Source organism: Cavia porcellus, unplaced genomic scaffold (genome assembly GCF_034190915.1).
Source record: "Cavia porcellus strain 051 isolate PalLab524CR breed Dunkin Hartley unplaced genomic scaffold, mCavPor4.1 scaffold_25, whole genome shotgun sequence".
In the NCBI taxonomy this organism is placed as follows: domain Eukaryota; kingdom Metazoa; phylum Chordata; class Mammalia; order Rodentia; family Caviidae; genus Cavia; species Cavia porcellus.
In genome coordinates, this window is record NW_026947508.1 from 846932 (window position 1) to 869698 (window position 22767).

At 58.9% G+C, this 22767-nt stretch overlaps 1 protein-coding gene across 4 annotated transcripts in view; it reads left to right on the plus strand.

Moving 5' to 3' along the window:
* The window catches only part of Prkcz (protein kinase C zeta), a 72106-nt gene extending 49574 nt beyond the window's left edge, over positions 1–22532 (plus strand). For 3 of the 4 annotated variants that reach the window (XM_013153031.2, XM_063235333.1, XM_004999658.4), the window contains 14 exons: positions 1030–1115; positions 4345–4476; positions 5276–5357; positions 7114–7166; positions 7716–7904; positions 10076–10173; positions 14875–14961; positions 16372–16507; positions 16593–16680; positions 17667–17786; positions 18250–18329; positions 18588–18677; positions 21450–21565; positions 21739–22189. In XM_013153031.2, coding sequence (XP_013008485.2) covers positions 1030–1115; positions 4345–4476; positions 5276–5357; positions 7114–7166; positions 7716–7904; positions 10076–10173; positions 14875–14961; positions 16372–16507; positions 16593–16680; positions 17667–17786; positions 18250–18329; positions 18588–18677; positions 21450–21565; positions 21739–21826 — 1445 coding nt within the window. In that variant the 3' untranslated portion in view covers positions 21827–22189. Of the gene's footprint in view, positions 1–1029; positions 1116–4344; positions 4477–5275; positions 5358–7113; positions 7167–7715; positions 7905–10075; positions 10174–14874; positions 14962–16371; positions 16508–16592; positions 16681–17666; positions 17787–18249; positions 18330–18587; positions 18678–21449; positions 21566–21738 lie in introns of all 4 variants that reach the window. The other variant, XM_003461538.4, reaches the window with a different exon arrangement.
* Positions 22533–22767: the final 235 nt, after the last annotated feature.

Genomic DNA, 22767 nt, shown 5'->3' on the forward strand with positions numbered 1-22767 from the left:
CTACCTCTGGCCTGGGCTTTTCCCTCACCTGGGCAAAACCTTCAGCCATTACCAGGCGACACTCAGCCGCTGCTAATCTCTGGCTACGGTTTGGGGACCTTGGAATCCATGTGTAGTGCCCCCAGGCTGGGCAGCTGAGCAGCCTGGCTATGGGCCTGTGTCCCCCACTCCCAGAGGAACCCAACTTCTTGGCTCTCATTGAACCTCCTGCTTTGAGGGAGAGAAGTAGTTTTTACAGCCCCTATGACTGATTTCGCCCGTTTCTAGCCAGAGCTGCTCATTTGCTTGTTTTAAAAACATTGCGTTACAATTTCCACTTTAGTGCATCCATGGCACTTTCACTGGCCTCATGAAAGTTGCTTTTGCTAGAGAATTTTATAAAAGCACAAAGCTCCCCATTGTGCGTTGTGTTTCTGAAGGTTTTGTTTCCGGGTCCAAACGTCTCAGAGTGCTTGGTCAGCAGCGCGGGAAGCAGAGGCAAGTGGGTCTGCTCTGCTTTTCCTCCGGCACTTTAGTAAGCCGTGTTCTCCCCGCCAGGGTGAGCTGTTGATTGTATGCCATGGGATGGTGTCGTCGGTCCTGGCTTCGCCTCTGCCGGGATTGGCTGGGGCCAGATGCCGGGACCAGCGCCGTAGGCTGGCACCGTGGCGCCCACTGGCTCCTGGCAAAGAGCTCTGTCAATACCAGCTGCTTTGAACTGTTCCCCTCTGCGGGGAAAAGAGCCCGGTGTTCATGGGGCTGCCCAGAGAGCAGGAGGATGGGCAGGCAAACCTGCCAGTCCCAGCGGGTCAGCGGCACGGCATTGGAGCTGGGCGGGCGGCCATCCTCAGGGGGCCCCGCCTGCCCCGCCTGCCCCACAGCCATGTCCTGTCACCCCGCCTCTGTCCAGCCGGTCTCTGAGCCCAGTGCTCCTCACCTGGGCGGCCAGTAGCATGACAGGCACGTGAGGAGGGACCGCTGGCCGGCACGAGTGCAGCTTGGGTGCAGGCACCCTGCTGTGGCTTTACACATCTCTCGTGTCCTCCGTAGAATCCATCTACCGCCGCGGGGCCAGAAGATGGAGGAAGCTATACCGCGCCAACGGCCACCTCTTCCAAGCCAAGCGCTTTAACAGGGTGAGTGGCCTCGGCCAGCGTCCCCCGCAGCCCTCTGTGTCACCGAGTGAGGAGAGCAGGAAGGGGGCATCATCGACTCCTCTGAGCGTGGACAGGCGTCCAGTGGGTGTTGTATCCCCCTCCTCTATCCCCTCTCACTGTCACACGCACACATGCATGTGCCGGGTCCCAGAGCGACCTGAGCCCGAGTGGCTCCCGGAGCCGTGGCCATCTGTATCCTCCATGTCCCTCGGTCTTCCCTGGTTATGTGGCCCTGGACTAGCTCCTGGGATGTGGAGACTCTGGCCTGCTCGTGTCCAGAAGTGGGCCCCACAATACTGTCCTTCCCGTGGCCACTGTGTGGCTTTCTACCCTCCTTCCTGGGACACCTGTGTAGTGGTCCTTGTTTCTCTTCCCTCGAGAGACTCACCTCTAGCACAAAGGTAACCCCACAGCCTTCTGGCAAAGAAGTGCCTGAGCGGGGAGTGGTGTTGCCTCTGCACCCTGCACAGAGCCCTAGGGACCCTAGCTCCACCACGCATGGGTCTCCTTGCCCACAGCAGGGACCACCAGTGGTGTGGACTTGAGGCCTGTGGACAGGCTGTGTGCAGTGTCACTGCCCTCGCTCTCGCACTCCCTCCAGGCCACCTGGGTGATGCTGTCCTAGAGCCTCAACAGGCAGGCCTATGAGTATGAGCTGCTCCTGTCTGTCACCAGTTGAGAACCTGTGGTGCCACCCTCATCCCAGCCTAGGTGCTAGGGGTGGGTCAGAGGTCAAGCCCCTGGGCAGCTGAGGACCCTAGGGGACACTAAGCTGTGGGAGGGCCATGGGCCAGCACACAGGAAGACGGGCCAGGTATTGCACAGCAGCCCCGTGGCTTCCTGGAGGAGGAGGCATGGACAGCACAGGGTCCAGCTTGTGTAGGGCACCAAGGCCAAGCCTGGGCACACACAGTGGCTCTTTTCCTTCTTACCCGTGATGCCTCTGCTGCTCTGTGACCAACGCTGTGTCATGGGCTCTGTCTTGTCAAGGCCAGGTCCCATCCTGGCCATGGAGGACCACACACTGACCCTGCTTCTCGCTGAGATTGGAAGCAAGTCCTGGGTGCAGGCGCTCTGGGACCAGGGAGGACATCACCAGGAGGGAGGGGTCTGCCCCAGGATGGACAGTCAGAGTCCCCTCCTGTGGTGGCCAGAAGCCCCTGCCAGCCCCTGTCCCTGGTCTGTCCAAGGCCCAAAGCCTCGCTCCGGCAGAAGACATTCACAGAGAGTCTGGACAGCCCATCGAGGGCTTCACCAGTGCGCTTTGGGCTAAGGAGCTAAACCTGCTAGGCAAGCACTTCCTACGAGGGTCGGTGTTAGATCTGGTGAGGTGGCTCTGCTGCAGCTACGCAGGGCTGCCCTTGTGGCTGCCAGTGGACAGGGCTGTGCCAGGGAAGCAGCAGCTATGCAGGGTGGGCTGAGCGGGGGCTGCCTACCCTGACCCGGGAGCCTAGCGTCACCCTCTGCTGAGATGATTGAGGCCACAGAGCACAGGAGTGGGATCCCTCCCACCCACAGTGCCCTTAAAGTCATTGCTTTGTGGACGGATGGGAGAAGGGGTGCCTGCTCCCCTCACCAAACAAAACAAAGGAGACTGTTCCTCCTGGGAGTTTGGATGCCCGCACTGGGCCTCTCACGGGCAGACGGCCCAACTCTGTATCTGCAGCATGGGCTCGGCCTGGCAGCTCCCTGGGTGGCTGACAGGCTCCAGCCAGTTCCACTCTGAAACCAGCTTGAAGACTGGGTAGATGCATGGGGACCCCAAGCTCCCAGCAGAACTTCGAGGCCTGTGAGAACCAGGGGGCGAGAGCCCGGACAGAGGCACAGACAGGCTATGGATTTAAGCAACAGCCAATGTGTTTAAAAACTAAAACAGATCATTGATGATACGAGCAGGGAGCAAACAGGGAGCATGTGAGACAGACTTTAAAGTATTTTTACCCCACAAATCTATTAATTGACATGAATTCCTAAGAATAGAAATAAGGCCTTAGGTTTTATTTTTTAACATACATCTTCCAGGATGTTAGTGACTCTGCATCACTCAGATGTGCAGAGCCGTGCACCGGGCTCTGAGTCTCCCTGACCAACTTGGTGGAGGCCTCTGTGTGATGTATGCCCCAGCCAGCGCGGTCTGGGAAGAAGGGAGTCCTCGTTGGTCCGTAAGATGGCAGTGCACATGACCCAAGAGTGACAGGCTACGGCGCTGGGTGGTAGTGCAGAGGAGCTGACCTCGGCCAGGATGTGAGATCACAAACACGGCCTTTCAATAAACAGTTGTGTGGACAGTGACTGGCATTCTTCAGGGCTGTAGATGCAAAAGATGGAAGCCCATCGCCCACTTGGAGGGCCACCCTGGGACGCAGGAGGCTGGACTCAGGAGGCTGGGAGAGTCCAGGCTAGAGCTCAGCTGGCTGAGCTCAGGTCAGTGGGCCTGGGGAGCCTTGCACCCCAACACTGCCTTTTTCTGGCTGCTGAGATGCAGCTGCAGATCTGCCTTGATTCCCTTGTGGGAATTTGGACAACACATGAAGACTTGGAATAAATTACTTTTCCTCCTTGGTACCACGTTAACAGCAGCAGCGTGTGCACACAAGTGCGCGAGCATTCCCAGCACCCCTCATGCTGGGCACTGTCCTCAGCGCTTGGCCCGTGGCCTGCTCGTCCCTCGTGGGAACGGGTGCCTCAGTGCAGGGCAGCTGCATGCTAGGCGCATGTGCAAGGCCACGTCCTGCTGGGAGTTCTTTCAGACTTCTGGGCGCTCTGTGTTCCTGGCCTGGGGGGACCTGAGGCCCCACAAGAGATAGCCATGGTGGGGCTGTAAGGAGGTCAGGGACACATAAGGATGATGCCCAGGAACATCCCAGATGGGCCCTGTCCCTGCCAAGGACACGGGTGCCGTGTAACCGCTGAGTGATTCTGTGCGCACAGCCGGAGACACTCATCCTCCTGCGTTCTGTAAAATATAAAAGTCCATGAAAATGTCACTGGTCAGGCAGACCAAAGATGGGTCACTGAAAATCCAGAAAGCTGAGGGAAGGGGTAGCAGGGTGTGGGCTGGCTGCCTGCTGCGGTCCACAGTTCCCTAGGCAGAACACAGTGGTTGCCCCACGGCTGCCTCTGCAGCAGGCGGCAGGGTGGGGGGACTCCGCGGCCCCTGGGGTCCTCGCCCCCTGACGGTGGCCTCTGCCTGCCTCCCCCCCACCAGCGGGCGTACTGCGGCCAGTGCAGTGAAAGGATATGGGGCCTCGCGCGGCAAGGCTACAGGTGCATCAACTGCAAGCTGCTGGTCCATAAACGCTGCCACGTGCTCGTCCCGCTGACCTGCAGAAGGCATATGGTGAGTGCTGCTCGCAGGCCCTGCCTGGGGTGCTGCAGTGCTGCAGCGGTGACCAGGCGGGGTCTGGGCTAGGACCCCTCGAACTGGTGTCCTGGGAGGCCTCGAGCGCCCTCTGAGGGCTGCAGCCACCGTTCTGGGCATTTGCACTTGAGGGCCCCAGCACCGTGATGACAGCTTTCCTAGCATTCATGCTTCCTGCTGCCCTCCCATGGCTCACTGGACCATGGAGGCCACCTGGACAAATGGGAAATCCTCCTGGGCCAGGCTACACCCGGGAGCCACATCCAGGGACGGTGTCCTGGCACTTGTTCACTCCTGTACCAGACAAAGGCAGCATCAGTCGCAGCCTCAGCCCAGCCTTGCTGGGGTGCAGGGGCAAAGATGCTCACACAGACTGCTGGTGAACCAGTCCCATCTGTGTTGCTGGGGGTCCTCTGCTCTGTCTCCTGGGGACCAGGAAGGTACATTTTCCTTTGACCACACAGGTCCACTTTAGCCTAAGAAAATGAGTCCAGCCCCAGGGATGAAAGGCCCCTGCTTGACACTGCAGTCTCCACCACGTGTCAGCCACATGGAGCTGGAGCCTGCCTAGGCTGAGGCTCAGACACATAGGGGTGGGGGTGCAGTGCCATGCTTGGAGCTGTGGCCAGTGCGTGTGTCCTGTATGTCCAGTTTGACACTTGCCAGTGTGCTCCGTACAGTGCGCTGCTGTGTGCGCCTTGTCATACATGGCTGCCAGAGCCACTTGCGTCTGTGGAAGCTGCAGTGTGGCACTGGTGACACTGTGGTCTTGCTGCAGGATTCTGTCATGCCTTCCCAAGAGCCTCCAGTAGATGAGAAGAGTGACGGCGTGGACCTTCCCTCCGAGGACACTGACGGAAGTAGGCACACTCTCCCGGGCCCCCAGCCCCCTGCTGCCCCTTTCCTAATTGCCTGCCGAGGGGTCTGCAGGAACAGGGCCATGCAGGATGTCACCTCTGTCCCCAGTGGGATGGGTGGGGCAGGTAGCCTTCCCTGGTGGGTGCTGGGCTGTGATGTCTCCATAGAGGACCGCCATGGGAACCTGAGCGTGAGGGTCTCTCCCTCCACAAATGTGGGTCATCCAGAAAGGCTTAACTGCAGCGCCGTGGCTGGTGTCTCCTCACCTGTATGCTGCGTGGAGCGGCTCTCATGGATAGGCTAGGGGCCTGCCACTCACAGACAGGGCAGTACAGGCCCTTAGGTTTCAGGAGGCTGGGGAAGGGGCTTTTTTAATGCTGAGGAGCATTCGGAGAGAGATTTCAAGTGAAATCTGGCTGAAGGCTCAGGTCTAAGCTTCCACATGGTGGGCTTTCACACAGGCATGAATGCCTTAGGTCTCATTTGGATAGCAAGCAGTCTGTCTCCTTAGGGGACTTCGAAAGATGAGACAAGTTCACAGAACCTGAATCACTTAGTATAGCACCCACAAGAAAGATTCCTAATAAACAGCAGCCCACCCCCACAGACCGTCAGCTACCCACCCACCCGTGCAGTCATCACTCACACATTCATTCATCTGCCCATCACCTATCATTCATCCATCCATTCACGTATCATCCATTTGCCCATCCATCCACCCATGAAGTCATCATCTGCCCATCTGTCTTCTAGTCCAGTCATCATCCACCCATCCACTCATCAGTCATCCATCCATCCACCTATCTACCCCTCCATTCATCAGTCATCCATCCATCCACCTATCTACTCATCTGTCCATCCATCCATCCATCCATCCATCCACCTATCTGCTCATCTACTCATCAGCCAGGCAGCCAGCCATGTACCTATATACCCATCCATTCGCCATCCATTCATCCACCTATCTACCCATCCATTCCTCATCCATCTATCCAACATCTACTCATCCCTGAGACAAACCTGAACTCCTGCACCCTGCCCACCCATTGGCACATTTTTTTTTCTTTTTTCACTTTACTGGCATTGAACACAGGGCCTTCACCCTGAACTATAGCCAAAGTCCTTTTTTATTTTTTATTTTTGAGGCAGGGTCTCACTTGTCCCTAAGTTGCCCAGGCTGGGCTCAAGCTTTCCATCTTCCCTCCTCAGCCTCCCAGAGTGCTGAAGTTACTGAACTCTGCCTCTGCACCCAGCTTGCAGTCTTTGGAGATGCCAAAGTCTTCTATCTGTAGACGGTCATAGACCTCAGATGATTCTACTTGTGATTTTCAAATTTATGGCAGCGTGAGCATAGGCACACACATGCAAATACTGTGTGTACAATCATTCTGGTCTTCCGTTCAGTGCAGTGTTTAGCAGGTTCCCTGGGATACTCTCCCTTTATCACAAATGGTTCATGTTGGACCATCTCACACAGCTGTGGGCTAAAGGAGCCACTCCAAGCGCTCATCACGATGTCTGGGAGCCTGGGCCTGTGACGGGTGCAGGACGCGACCTCATCCCGTGTCACACACTCTGGTTACCCTGGGCGAGTCTCCAGGACATCGGTTGCTGCAGTCAGAGTCAGGCTGGCTGCTGAGCCCACAAGCTGCATCTTCATGGCTCTCAGCCAGGGCCCATGTGGGTGGGCTGGGACTCGTGTCCTTGAGCTGTGCTCCCTGTCACCGTAACACCCTGTCCTTTCTCTCTCTCGGATAGTTGCTTATATCTCCTCAACCCGGAAGCACGACGGCATTAAAGATGATTCTGAGGTGAGCGTTGGAGGCCCAGCCTGCGTTTCAGAGCCCATGTCGGGAATGACGGCGCTATCAGCTCCATGCGTCCCCTGCTCTGTGGGCTTAGGAGATGTCTGGCCCTCTTCCTGGCTCCCTGCTCAGAGCATGCCAGTGCTACTCCTGGGCCGCAGTTCTCTTCACGAGCCACCTGTGCCATGCCCTCCCCACACAGCCTCCTGGCTGGAGTGGCTCTCTCCTGTCATGTGTCTTCGGTGATAGTGACTCTGGCCAGCCAGGCACTCTAACTGCCAGGAGAGGCCCTGTCCAGGTGGCTCCAGGTCCCACCCAACCGCGCAGAGTACAGACCGAGACCATGGCCCCATCCTCACCTGGCCTGGCAGGCTGGGCCCAGAGTCTCCGTCCCTCACAGAACTGTTACAGCACCCATGTGGCCTGTGTCACCTGCCCACAGCCTCCAGGCTGAGTTAGTGGTCACTTGGGGTGAGTGTCAGGGCCACAGGCTTCGGCAGCTCAGGTTCGTGGCTTATCCCCACCAGCATCTGTTCCCTGCTGTCTCCCCTCCAGGACCTTAAGCCAGTTATCGACGGGGTCGACGGGATCAAGATCTCTCAGGGGCTGGGGCTGCAGGACTTCGACCTCATCAGAGTCATCGGGCGTGGGAGCTACGCCAAGGTCCTCCTGGTGCGTCTGAAGAAGAATGACCAGATCTATGCCATGAAGGTGGTGAAGAAGGAGCTGGTGCACGACGACGAGGTGGGGGTTGTGCGGGGGCAGACACGTGGGGACACGGGTGACACACACGTGCAGAGATGGTGCACAGGGAAGCTGTTCCTAGGCCGTCACAATGCAGTGGGGTTCCCAGCACCTGTCCCAGCTCTGGTGATCAGAGCTCTGGCATGGTGATGTCACGAGAGGCCTGCCGAGCAGGATGGTGGCCGTCTCTCCCAGTGCCATGGGGCATGCCACTTGCAGGGTCTTGGAGGAGCTCAGTGTAGGAGTAGCTGTTTATTTGTTGGAGTCTTAGTTCCACCCCCACATACTGTTTTTCTCTTGGTCGCTGCAAACTTTGCCACACAGAATTTGCCATATGAGGCAGTGGCCGAAGCCTGTAATCCCAGCTACTTGGAAGGCCGAGCAGGAGGTAACTAAAGACCTTGTCTCAAAATAAACATCAATTAAGAGGTCTGTGGGTATAACTCAGTGCTCCCTGGGTTTGCCCTGGTACCATACACATGAAATATCTTGATTGCGTATCCTGCAGTATCCTGGAATGCCAGGTCCTAAAGCTGTCCCCATGCCTGGCTCCAGCACATTGTCTTCACCTGTGGTCACCTGTACCCACTGGGCAGTCACTCTTGTCCCCTCCACCCCAGCCCATGGCGACTACCATCCTGCTGTCTGGCCCTGGCCACAGCCCTGTAGTGCACATTGTGCAGGCATAGACTCCCCAGCCAGGGCCCCCAGTACGATGGTGTGTGGCTCAGTCTGCCCGTGGCAAGTGTCATGCAGGCTCCTATGGCCAATCCCCTGGGAAGCGGGTGCAGCTCTGCCTGCTGTGCAGTTGCCCTGGGGTCTGGCATCATCTTCAGGGGCAGGGACAGCGGTGTGGAGGTCATGGCCTTGGGTCTTGAGTGCCTGTCAGGGAGAACATGCTGGTGTGCTGGCAGCTCTGGCCCACGTCTGTAGGCCGTCTCCTGAGCTTCCACTAGGTTCTCTCAGCCCACATGCAGCTGGCGTTGCTTGCCCCGGACCCGGACTGCACCTCCATCCTCCTCCTCCCTCTGGCCACACTCCCCATGCTCCTTGTGTGGCTGCTCCTTTCCTCCCCAGCCCTGCTTGGCTCTCAGCTTGTCCACCGTCCTGGCTGGGGTGTATGGTGCTCACTGTGAGCTGGCTCCAATCCACCTGGTGACCAGCAGCACACACACTGTCATGGGCACCCGCCCCGTCTTGGGCAGAGAGGGCTGACAGGTAGAAAGCTTGAGGCCATTGTCATCTTGACACGGGACCTCCAGTGACCTGGTGCTGCCCAAGCTGCAGGAGCAGGGGCTACATTCAAGCCCTTCCTTCCCAGCAGGTACATCTGGGCAGTGTGCAGCCTGCTGAACTGTACCCTTGTCCCTGGGTGCTGAGCTGGCAAGTGGGTGGTGCCTAACATTTATAGCTGAGGAAATAGAGGCTCTAGAGTGGCTCCCCATTGGGTGGCAGTATCACAGGAGGGTCCTGACTCCTTCCCAGCACCCCAGGTTCAGCCCAAGCCTGCTGAGCCGAGGGCCACAGAGATGGATAGTGGATAGGGGAGTCCCTGCAGGGGCAGGCGGGGTTGACAGGGCCCCTGGGAGGGGCAGCGGGCAGACCTGGCTCACTCCACACGATTCCCAGAAACCTCGGGGGAAGGCCCTGTGGACACGGCTCCACCCCTTGCACTCCCTAACTCCTGGGGGTTAGAGTCTATCCAGCTCTCCCCCTGTGCTGGGGTGGGACTCAGCACTCTCTGAGCCCAGAGCATCATGGCATCTTGCTGTAATGGGAGACAGAGGCCACAGCACAACTCCCACGCAGGAACTGTGGGCCTTGGGACCTGCTTAGCCCTGCACCTCGCTCCGCTCACGTCCTAACGGGAGATGGAACCCACTTCCCTGGCCAGGAAGCCAGGGGCCAGCAGCCGGCAGGGTGGCTTTAGTGACGGTGGTGGGGATGGTGGTGAGGAAGGTGCCGGTGAGGGAAACAGGAAGGACTGGTGGTAGTTGCTGTGGCAGCAAAGTTTGATGGCATGGAGATGACGACGATGGGGTGGACCGTGGTGTCCTTTCCTGAGGGGTGTCTCCTTTTCCTGTCTGCACCGCCTGCCCTTCTTGTCCCTTCCTGTCCACCTGCTCCAGGAAGCTGGGTGCTCTGAGTCTCATCTGCCCGGTCTCTTGCAGGACATTGACTGGGTGCAGACGGAGAAGCACGTGTTCGAGCAGGCGTCCAGCAACCCTTTCCTGGTCGGCTTACACTCCTGCTTCCAGACAACGAGCCGGTAAGGGACAGCAGGGGACCAAGCGCCTCCCGGGGCAGGCACGGGGACTATCGGGCACCAGATGTGCATGCGGCTCCAGGTGGTGGCTGTCATGCCAAGTAAATGTCACCCATTGGAACTTAAAGGACTTGATCACACGATTAACTGCATTAATTACTAAACTGTGTAAACTGTGAGCTGTTTGTGGAAAGCAGTCAGCCGGGTGCAGGGTTGCATGGGTGCAGGGTGGTACGCGGGCTAGGAAACAGTAGGGGCTTCCCTGAGAGCTCCCTGGATGCCAGCACTCTGCTGTGAGGGTGCTGGCGACCTGGTGGTCTAGAATTGTAAATGTCTGCTCCCTTTAGAACTTGGGGGCCAGCTAGCCGGTGCAACACTGTGCAGCACTGCCGGCTGTGCTCTCCATGGAGGCCACTGGGCCTCAGCGCACTGGGAAGCTCAGCTGACCCAGCACAGTGCGCCGTCTGCTTGAGGCTGCGCCTCCCAAACCACAGCCAGCACAGCTGGCAAAAGGAGAAGGCGAATGGGGCGCAGACTTTTGGGCTTTCCCTAGTCCTCCAGCTCGGGGTGCTTAGTGGTGGGCCTCCCAGCTGCTCTGCCCAGCACGCATCAGTACCCTGGCATTGGTGGTGGTGGGGTCCCCCTGTGCAGTGAGCACTGTTACCAGGATGGTGCTGGGGACCAAGGGATAGAGGTGTCCTGCCACCCATGAGCTGGAGACCAGAGCCGCAGGGCTGTGAGCTGGGCCTGCAGCAGGGCGGGGCAGCCCTCCTCTACCTTCTGATGCTTGGCTGGATAAGTGCACAGCACCCGTCTACACTAGGGAGGGCTTTGCTCTGCTTGGGCTTGTGTGTTCAAATGCTGCTGTTCTCCAGAAACATCCTCACAGCTACCTGAAAACACTGTTTGCCAACTTCCCGGCACCCCACAGTACCAGGAACATGAACCACAGGGTTTACTGACCACTAGGGAAAAATGAATCATACTTATTACACACATACACACAGTCACAAGCATGTAAGGAACCATGCGGCTTACGGGCCCAGACACTGTTGAGACTGGCTGGGCCTTTGGGCCTCTCTGAGCAGGGGCCCCAGGCCCTTGTGTCCATTCCCATGCAGCCCTGGCCTCGGCCTTGCCCCTGGCCACTGCCCTCGGATCAGTGCGAGAACCACCTTCGCGCTCTGACCCCACACACCACCAGCCTCCACCGACTGCTCCACCTCTTTCCGTTTCCGATTCTGTTTCCTGCCAGGACGCCCAGCCCGGAGCTCCCACACTGTGCAGGACGTGGACTTGGGCTGGGGTTACCCTGCTGCATCCACTCTCAGCTGCTGCCACTGTGCCCAGGCCTTGTCTACTGCCCCTCTCTGACGGAATCTTCCCCCACCCCTTCCTTCCTGGAGCTGCCACCGTGCTGGCACCACATAGTGCCAGGCCAGTGCTGCCTGCTCCACTTCCTCCAGCTGCCTGGACCAAACTCCCAGCCCAAGAGGGGCTCAGTGGCGATGGCTCCCAGAGCGGGGCTTGCCCGGGAGTGTCCACGTGTGCAGGGTCCTCTCGCCGCCTCTTCCATGTTGTTTTTAATGGAATCTGTCACTGGCTCTGGTGGCACTGGGCCCCAGCGGGCCAAGTTTTGTGGCTTTCCCACTGTTGGTGTGTGTCTGTGTGCGCACAACCCCAGATATGTGCCCTTCAGATGAGGCATCTGGTCACTCCCTCGTCTCAAAGCCACAGTGGTGTTGATGAAGAAATGTGAAAGGTAGGGCCAGGCAGGGTGGCGCGTGCCTGGAAGCCCAGCTCTTGAGAGGCTGAGGCAGGAGTGCTGTGAGTTTGCAACCAGCCTGGGCTACAAAGTGTGTTCAAGGCCAGTCTGTACTACATAGTGAGACCCTGTCTTAAAAAAAAGAAATATGAAAGGTAAAATCACGTTTCTGGTACAAGTATGGAAAGAACACGTGTGGACTTCATGTGACTCATGACCAGATGGAGGTGGGAGAGGCTTGCAGCTGCCAGAGGAGTCTGAGTCCTGCTCAGATACTGGCCACCAGGACCCTGGACACACTGACCAAAGCTGGCTCACGGACAGGGGATATACATTTTGCCATGATAGGCGTCCATGTCGCCTCCCACATGGGGCCTCAGAAACCTCAGACCCTTCCCAGAGACTGCTGGCACTGTATCCAGTTCTGCCTGGCTGTGGTGAGATTGGGCTGGGAGCCTGCATGTAACCCGCTTCAGTGTTCTCCAACAGCAGCCCCATGGGGGCAGCCTGGCCGACCAGGTGTGAGCCCACCACATAGGCACCTTCCCGGAGTCAGGCCACGTCTCTGAATAAACCAGCCACAGCCGGATGCTGCAGAACCCCGGGAAACCTCTGGCCCCCGCCCCGTGTGGGCAGAGGAGCAGAGCCGGTAGATGCCTGTGCAGACGGCGCCAGCGGCTCAGGCTGAGTGAGGCCAGTCCTGACCACCCAAGGCTTTATGTGCCCTCCTTTCATGCCTCAGTTTCCCCTCAGTGCCACCCTGGAGCTCCACAAAGCCACTACCCTGTGGTTGGTACCCACGTGTCCTGACTCCTGGCCGGATGGCACTGCAGAGCTGCGCTGGCTGGCAGCATGAATGGAAATCTGCTAAAGGAAACAGCACTTTCCACAGGAGCTCAGTGACCATAAAGGGGCCTTTGAGTGAGGAAAAATAGGGATTTGTTTCTTTCCTCCCAAATGCCAAGGTGCCCGCTCTCCTTCACTGCACCCTGCGCTCCTGGGGCTGCAGATTCCTGACCACGCCCTGCCCAGCTCACACGTGTACAGGTCCAGAGGCAAGTACGGGGCTGGGGTGGAACCAGGGCCTTCATGGTGAGCTGTTCGCCATTCCTCTTTTACGTTTATTCTGAAACAGGGTCTAAATGACCCAGCTGCCCAGGCTGGGTTTGAATTTGCCGTCCTCCCGCCTCAGCTTCCCAGAGTGCTGGGACAACAGGAGTATGGCCTCCGCCTCATGAGTCTTCACCCCAGTTTGAGCATGTGCAGAAGGGCTGGGCCGGGCAGGGGCAGGCAGGCAGCAGGTACCTCATGATTCCCATCTGAGGGTTCCTGTGCCCCGTGCACTTCATTGGCTGAGGCCGGGGGCTGTGTCCTCCTCGTTAGCACCCTGAGGCTCCTCAGTGGTCCCTGTCTCTCAGGTTCCTCCGCAGGTGGCCAGGCCAGGACTGGACCGCTCTTCCATGAGGTCCGCTGTGGCAAGTGTTATATACACTGTAGTTAAGGCCACTCACTGGGCGGAACACAGAGTCGTTGTTGCCACTTTCTGAAGCAGTTTTGGAGTCTTGTTTTTTTGCAAGGATGGGGGAGGTGGAGTTGTTCATTTGTTTTGCCTTTTTGGTTGGTGTTTTGTTTTGTTTTTTTGGTACTGGGGATCAAACTCACAACTTTGCTCTTGCCGAGCAGGCACTTGTGCTGCTGAGCTAAACCCAGGCCCTTGTTTTATTTTGGTTTTGAGCAGGGTCTCCCTGCAGGCCAGGCCAGTCTTGAGCTCACAGCAATCCTTCTGCCTCAGCCTCTCAGACTGGTCTCAAAGTCCCCTTCTTGTTTTTAGTCGAACTGTTCTGGCTGCCTGGGTGTCCTGAATGGGTTCAGATCATTGCCTGTTCATGGTCATTTTGACTGTGGGGACGAGGCAGAAGTCGCACGGTGCCCAGTCCTGGGACTGAGGTGGAGGAGGACACAGTGCCGTGTGTTTCTGAGCTGTTTTTCCATTGGGCGCTGCTGGGCAGCAGGGTCACCGTATTTTGAGCCTGAAGTTTTTCATCAGTTATGTGCGAACCATCCTTGTTTGTTGTTGTTTTGGACCAGAAATCAAACACAGGACCATACACTTGCCAGGCAGCGCTTCAGCCCCTGAGCTCTATCCCCAGCCCTGTCACCATATTTTTCACTGCACCTTGTAAGTCTGCTCAGGAAAGAGGACTCCAGAGCTGCCTCAAAATGTGGCCAGGACAGTGGGCTGAGTGTGCGCCAGCTGAGGGGCTTCACAGCTGCATGTATTACAGTGACGGAGTTTTCTTAACAATCACCGTATATTTTGATCACCTCTTATAATTCTCAGTCCTTGTGGAAATAGCCCGCTGCTTTGAAGACTCTGGAAGTTTCATTTCTATAAAACATTTGGACAGGTCTTCCAGTCCCAGTGATCCTCTAGTCAGCAACCAACACAGGGGTCACCTCACCTAGGCAAGGATGGGCACGTGTTGCCTGAGGAGCCAGGCACTTCTGGCATGTGGGGTGTGGGCTCTGGGTCGCGGTGCCCAAACCGTGGTCGCCACCGTGCTGTAGAGCCTCTCTCAGGCCAAAGAGAAGCTCTCACCACTTCGTGCCTCTGCGCAATTCCTGTGAGGATCCAGCCTCAAGGTCAGCAGTGCCCGTGTCCATGCACACTGCCGTCGTCTGTGTTGGGGATTCCAGTCCTGGGAGACAGCTGTGAGCACATGGGGGCGAGTGCAGTCACTTGTGTGGGTGTTTAAGTCTCCAGCGCCTAGTTGTGTAGGCTCCGTCTGCTGTCCGCACCCCTGAACCTGGGTGGGCCCAAGGAGCCACCAGGTATGGAAGGTGACATTTGTGCCAACGGAGAGCCCATTGCAGACCTGAGCCCCATCCATAGCAGAGCTGGCATCTGTGTGGCAGCTTCAGCTCTGCCCCCTCCCCAGGTTGTTCCTGGTCATCGAGTACGTCAACGGTGGGGACCTCATGTTCCACATGCAGAGGCAGAGGAAGCTTCCGGAGGAGCACGCCAGGTGGGGCCCAGCAGGGCTGCCTGGGGCGCCAGTGGGCAGGGGTGGGGGCACCTAGGGCCTCGGGGTGCTGCTTCCTGTGGGGTGCTGGCCATGAGGGGCCTGGAGTCCTGTGTCTCAGTGACAGGCCTTTGGGCCCCACACAGACGCCCTGACCCTGGTGGGACATGGTTCTACTGGCCCTTGGTACTGTGGCGCCAGCAGGTTTTGTCCATTTCCGGGGGGGGGGGGCTCCTCAGTGACCTGGGGACACCTGGCCCTCGCCTGGCTGGCATCTGCTTGGCCCTCCTCGGGCCAGCGGGGCTGGGCCAGGTTCTGGCCCCACACTTCCTGTCCTCCACTCCTCCTTTCATCGTGCGCAGCTGTGAGTCACCTCAGACCCTTTTCAGAGAGAGGTAGGCAGAAGCCAAGGAAGGCGCTCGCCCACTCGCTGCCTTTTTTAAACACCATGAGATACGCGGGAGGCAAATGCGCTGTTCCAGCCAGTTCTGAGCCAGAGCTCAGAGGCATCAAGTGGTTCACCCCGCCGACAGCCTTGGCACCACCTGTCCACAACAGTTCTCCTCTCCCGCAGGGAGACCTACTGGGCTCAAGTGCATGCCTGGAATCCCAAGTGCTCAGGAGCCTGAGGCAGGAGGGTCACAAATTCAGCCCTACCCTGGGTAAACTTAGTGAGACCCTGTCTCAAAAAATGAAGAGGCAGAGTGTAGCTCAGTGGTAGAGCATCCCTGGGTCCAGTCCCTACTATCACCTCTGCCCTCTCCACGTAAGTCAAACCAAACTGAAGCCAGTCCTGTGGTGCACACGTGTAATCCCTAGCACTTGGAGGCCGAGGCAGGGGAATTACATAACCAGACCTTGTCTCAGAGGAGTAATAATTAAAACCAAAGTGAGCCTCCCCCAGTACACCGTGCCTGCCTCCCTGTCTAGAACCTGACGCCCCTCAAGGCCCTCCTGTAGGGTTTCCTTTCCCACGCGGGGTCTGCGCGGCTCCTCCGTGCCACAGCATGTGTGAGCATCACCTTCCCCGAGAGCCTGAGCAGCGAGATCACCCGCATGTCAGTCCACGGACATGGTCACATCCAGGTTCCCCTTGGGACTGGCCACCAACCAAGGTCCGGATGGCTCGCTCCGGGCGCATGCGCACAGTGGGGTCTCCAGTCCAGTCCCACGTGGTCGTCATTGCAGTCCCGGGAGCTCCCCCTACCAGTGCCCGCACTTCCTCCACGCCCCCACCCAGGGCAAGCACAGCCTTATACTGTGGGGCAGTGACTCCCAGCCTCTTCATGGCGGGTCCGAGCTCCCCGAGGACAGCCTGTGCTGAGCCGGTTACCCCAGAAGGCCGGTGGTGCGCTATGGCCGGGGCGGATGCCCACAAAGCCCCTCTGCTGACCCTGGCTGGCCCGGCCCCAGGTTCTACGCCGCTGAGATCTGCATTGCACTCAATTTCCTGCACGAGAGAGGCATCATCTACCGGGACCTGAAGCTGGACAACGTGCTGCTGGACGCCGATGGGCACATCAAGCTCACGGACTATGGCATGTGCAAGGTGAGCCCCGCCCCTGCCCTGGCTCCGCCCCAGCTCCGCCCCACCCCCACCCTGCACATGACCACTGGGGTAATTGTCCCTACAGGAAGGCCTGGGCCCTGGGGACACGACAAGCACTTTCTGTGGAACCCCGAATTACATCGCCCCTGAAATCTTGCGGGGAGAGGAGTACGGTGAGTTTGAGCCTTCCCGAGGTACAGTGGCCGGGGCCTCCCCCCTGGCCTAGCTGTCTGGGGCCAGGATCCTCAAGCCGACGAAGGGCCAAGGAGAGGTTTTACTGAACGTGTCCACCCCAGTGAAGCCCACACTCCCCTGCCGTGTCCTGCAGATGGCCCTGGCCGCCATCCCAGCCTGTGCAGACTCCATGTCCCAGGGGTTCCTCTTCACAGAGTCCTAAGGGGGCACAAAGTGGACAGATGGGGCACTCAGCTCACTCCGAGCTGGTGGACCTGCCCATGCAGGCGCTGTAGAGTCGCTTTGGGCGACACAGGCCTCTGTCGGACCCAACACCCTGTCCACCATGCAGCCCCTCTCTCGCTACACACACTTGTGCCCCACACCCTCCCTGGGGGGGAACCCACGGGCAAGGCGGCCTGAACATGCATTCCAGTGTGGAGTGGCCTGTGTGTGTGTTCGAGCCAGCGAGGAGTGCGCATGCACTTGGGTGTGGCCTGGGCGCACATCTATGCTTGGCATGCGTGCCCTTCACATGCCCAGGGAAGTGCATCAGCTGCACCTGCACCTGCTTCACTCGTTTCCTTGCCATAAAGCGGTGGGGGACAGGCAAGTGGGTGGAGGTGAGAGGGCTCCCCAGGAGCCGTGTGGGCATCAGAGAAAGCAGGGCAGCAGGTCTGTGGCCAGGAGAGTCCCCGACGTGCTGTGTCACGTGCTGTGACAGTGTCCCCGACAGACTGGATGTTAGGACATCAGGCTACCAGAGGGCACGGGTGCCTGAGGGGAGGGCTTTGCTGAGAAAGAGCAACCTCTGGGTCTGCACGTCCATAGTCAGTGATGACCACCAGGGACACCACAGCCACAGCACGTGGGCTGGACACCTGGACACTGCACATCGGCGTGGGCTGGCAGCCGCTGGGAGCTGGACTCTCACGGTTGAGTAGGGCTGGCTGATGGCCTGCCTGACTGTGCCTGTGGCCCCCAGGGTTCAGCGTGGACTGGTGGGCACTGGGTGTCCTCATGTTCGAAATGATGGCCGGGCGCTCCCCCTTCGACATCATCACCGACAACCCCGACATGAACACAGAGGACTACCTGTTCCAAGGTGCGTGGTTGCAGGTGATCCACCCTGGCCCAGGTGCCCTGCAAGCAGGAGGGGTAGCCGTGGTGGCTGAAGTGCATACTCCGCAGTCACCTGCAAAACATGATCGCCTGTCCCAGCCAGCCAGCCACACCCAGGACCCTACCACCCTGGCCTCTGGGCAGGGCCTGGCCTCTGGACAGTGGGCCTGTCCCGATGCAGTTGTTCCAGTAGAGCCAAGCGGGATGGCAGGCAGATCCAAGTGGGAGCCGAGGCTGGGCAGTTTTGCAATTTAAAGAGACTCAGAAAATAAAACAAGGGCTATGGAGCTGCCGCAGGGCTGAGGCCCTGGGTCCAGTAATCCCAGTACCAAACACAAGCCCCACCGGGTAGGCCCACCCAAGCTGTCCCTCAGTGCCCTCTGGTGGCCAGCATGCAGAGTGAGGGACGAGCAGGTTGGGAGCTGTCTGGTCTCCTCCACCCGCAGTGATCCTGGAGAAGCCCATCCGCATCCCCCGCTTCCTGTCCGTCAAAGCCTCCCACGTCCTGAAAGGATTTCTGAACAAGGTACAGTCACAGTCATGCTCCTGGGGTACCTACGCGCCCCTGGTCTATGCAGGGCTTGGATTTCAACCCAGTATTGCACTCTGAACCTGCCCTCAGCATCTACTCATATGTAACAAAGTAATGGGGAAGAAAAGAATGGGTTCTGGGGGAGGGCCCAGTGCAGGGGGTCCCAGCTCTGGGTGCAGAAGACTCGGAGAGGGAAGGAGCTGCCTGAGGGGCAGCAGAAATGAGCCCGGTCTGTTTGCCTCGGACCTCCAGGACCCCAAAGAGCGGCTGGGCTGCCGGCCCCAGACTGGATTCTCTGACATCAAGTCACACGCCTTCTTCCGCAGCACGGACTGGGACCTGGTAAGCCGGATGGGGATCGAGGTGCTGGCATGGGGGATTTGCAGCCCTGGAGGATCCTGGTCACTGACAGGGCAGCACACGTGGCAGTGCTGGGGTTTGACCTGGGGCCATTCCTGGAGGAAATGTAGTGGTTGTTGGAGGAGTTCGGCCTGTGAAATGAGCTCTTTGAGAGAACGGAGAATTGACAGCTTGCGGTGTCTGCACTGGGCCCTGCTCTCCCCAAGGTGAGTGCCCAGGCCACACGGAGCTGCTGCTGGCCACATCTGCAGGCACTGTCCTTGTGGCCGTCAGCTGATTTCCGCTCCAGGGCTCCGACTGCTCCTGCAGGCCCTGGGTGGTGGAAAGGGCGGCCAGGCCTTGGGCCCTGCTGCACAGAGCCGGTGCCCAGTGTCCTCCAGAGCATGGACTCCTAGACCTCCTTGCTCTGGGTTCTCCACTGCCCCACCTGGCTGTGCTGGTGAGAGTGCTGGCAACTGTGCCTGCGAGCTTGCCCTTCTCCCGGCGTCTCTCCCCTGCTTCTTCTGCCACATTTGGACTCCACCATCAGGCATGCAGGGCTGAGCCACCAGGCCCTGGGCTCCTCAGACCTGGGTCCAAGGCATGGCTGGGTCTCCATGGCCCATGGGACGCAGTGGCCAGTGGGACACGGTTGCTAGCAAAACTGGGCAGCTGACCTGCCAGCCTCTCCGAGGCCACCAGGACCACCACACACACGTGCAGACCCTGCCCAGTACGGGTGGCTCCTTCAAGGCCCTTCTGTGTCTCCATTGGTATCAGGGCCTTGTGGCACCCTGTCACGTGGCCAGACACATCCACATGGACACCTGCTGACTGGACATCTCCATTTCCCAAGACCGAGGACTGCCCCAAGGGCCATGCATGTGTGCTAGGGGCTGAGAGGGGACGAAGGACCTACACCCAGACCCCCACCCCACCCTGCGCTGACCTTGGCATCCCGTGCATGGCGTGGTCCCTGGGTCTGGTGAGGATGACGCTCAGACGTCCGCTCTGCACAGCACCCCTGGGGCTCTGGCCCTGTTGTCCAAGGGTTGGGTCCCTAGGGACAGCAGGGACAGGCAGCATGCATGTGACCAGCCAGGGCGCTTGATGTGGAGACCGTGCAGCACAATGGCTATGGCAGGAAGCTGTGGCCAGCCCAGCACATGGTGCTGAGGGGACACAAGGGGCCAGTGTGGCAGGAGTAGAGTCCCCTCTTGGGGGTCCTAGACCTCTGCCCCTGCCCTGCAGGAAACAGGTCCCCTGGGCCTCGGCACACACAGTGCAGCCCCACCTGCCACATCCCCCACTGCCAAGACCACAGCCTCACGGGGGCACCTGGTGCCCACCGTCCAGAGGTCTGGCCCCATGGCCCAGGTCGGGCTTGGCAGACAGCGCTCTGAGGGGTCAGGGGCCCAGCAGGCAGAGAACAAGGGTGCGACACAGGCTACGGGGCACTCAGGGAGACTGAGGCAGGGCTCGGACCTGGCTGTCGCCCACTCTGCTCCAGCTCCTCTGAGGTAAATCTCTAAGCAGCCCAAGGGGAGAGGCAGAGAAGATAACAAATGCTTCCTTTTTTTCATTTTTTAACCAGAAAATGTACTGATAAATAAAATAGGTCCTTCACGAAGGAAGGGACACCTACTTGGGACCCGCAGCCCTGCAGGCCTGGGCTGTGTGTGGGAAGGGGTCTCGCTGAGGTGGCTGCCTCCCTGACTATGGCCTGCATATACGGCCAGTGTCTGTTGCGCCACAGGTCCCGTGCTGGGCTCTGCAGCAGCGCACATGCATCTCTGCAAGTTCCCAGACAGCCGCGTTTCCCTTTCCATGTGGGTTCTGTCGCAGCTGTTGTGATCTCTCCGCTCCCAGCAGGGTGGGGTGCCATATGGGTGGCCCTTGAGGCTCTGTCCCTGCCTCATGGAAGGGAGTTGACCCACATGCTGTCCATCTCCGGGCCACACAAGGCAGCTCATGGTGGGAGCAGGGTCCAGAGGCAACAGCAACCTCCTATCCAGGCCCAAGCCCGGCCCTACACAGGCACAGAGCAGGAGAGCAGAGGCGCAGCATAGGTGAGCACACATGAGGAAGATTCTGGCAGCTCCAGCTGCCACAGCAGAAGGCTGAGCCTAGGTACTCAGAACAGAGAAGGAGCTGGGCGTGGTGGCTCACATTCATAATCCCAGCGCTCAGGAGACTGAAGCAGGAGGATCGCCATGGGTCTGAGGCCAGCCTGGGCTACATAGCAAGACCCTGTCTCAAAGAAATCAAAAGAAGGAAGAGAAAAGGGCCATGATGTGGCCCAGGGGAGGCACAGGCACTTGGGTGCAGTCCCAGGACCCCAGTACTGCCATGAGCCCAAGCTTTTGGTCAGGTGGAGAGGGGAGGCACTCGGGTGGGGCCCTTGCCGTCCTCCTGCAGGTGTGTAGTGCCACATGCACCGCACTGGGCCCTCCCCCAGGCCCTTCCGCGTCCTCCTGTGTGTGCTGCAGGGGCAGGAGGGTCTCTGGCACTTTTGCAGTTGGGTTCCAAGTCCTTAAGAGAACGCCTCCCCCCCATCCCAGGCCGCCATTTCTGCCACAGTAGTCCTGGGGATGCAGACCCGGCTGTACCAGCCCCTAGGGTGATCAGCAGCCTCCTGCTGCAGCCCTGGTGTGGCCCCACTGCCCGAGTCCTCTGGCTCACAGACAAGTCCCAGAGCACAGGTGTCCTCTCAACCATGTCCTCGCCCTGCCCAACCCAGCCTGCTGTGACACCCCTGCTGTCTCATTTCCCCAGCTGGAGAAGAAGCAGGCACTGCCGCCCTTCCAGCCGCAGATCACGGACGACTACGGCTTGGACAACTTTGACACACAGTTCACCAGCGAGCCCGTGCAGCTGACCCCGGATGACGAGTGAGTCGGGGGTCGCCAGGGAGCGGGAACCATCCGGCAACAAGTTCCACAGTGCCCTGGCCCCACAGAGGGCAAGTGGGCCTGCTTCTGGCTTCCTCTGTCCTCCTCCCACTGGCCACAGTGGGGCCCTGCCAGCATGTGCACATGACCACCACTGTCCCCTCTGCTTCCAGGGACGTCATAAAGAGGATCGACCAGTCAGAGTTCGAAGGCTTCGAGTACATCAACCCGCTTTTGCTCTCCACCGAGGAGTCTGTGTGAGGTTGCGTGCATCTGTCGTGGACACGCCCGTGAACGACCCTGTAACTTTATCCTTAACCACAGCATATGCATGCGAGGCCGGCCAGGCTCTGCGCAGCCAGGGAGGACACTGGCCGCTGATGCGTAGCGGGACAGAGCAGCCCCTCGCGCCTGTGCCCGCGGAGGCCGGCTCTGCTGCAGGAACAGATGGCTTCTTGTGCCCACACCTCGAGGCCAGGGCCAGGGTGGCCCTGCCCCTGGGGGAGGCTGTCGCGCCATCGGAGGTGCACGTTTCGGCAGAAGCAGAACTCAGTGTGCTGACCGCTCCTCCAGGGAAGTGAGCGTGTAATGTCCTGAGGAATAAAATGTACCGATGGTATCGCAGCTTCCCTCTGATGCCTCTTTTCTGCGCCACGTCCGGGGCACAGCCACCCCGAGGAGAGCGGAGCCCACAGCAGGCAGGCGGGGCAGGGCACGGAGTCCAAGTGCCTACAGGACGCAGCGGCGAGGGCTCACAGACCTGGACACCTCCAGTCCCGGTAAGTTCCCGTCGACGGTCCTCAGCACGCACTTCGGACCCACCGAGGAGGGCACTGCCCACCAGCTCCGAGGACTGTGACGAGGACCACTGGCTTGCAGAGATTCTAGAACCTGCCACCAAAGCATCGGTAGACCAAAAAGCAAAACCACAAATGGGAAAATAAAATCGAGAACTAATTGTGCACAAGTGTATTTCTGAGAACATGAACCAGTGCCTCCCGGATGTCTTGTGTTCTGTATTAGGTTTTTGGAAAATATTTTTATTGGTAATACAGTGCTCAGAATTAGAATTTTTTTTTTTTTGGTCTTTTTTGAGATGGGGGTCTCACTATGCAGTTTAGATTGGCCTTGAGCTCACTTTGTAGCCCAGGCTGGTCTTGAACTCGCAATGATCCTCCCACCTCAGCCTCCTGAGTGCTGGG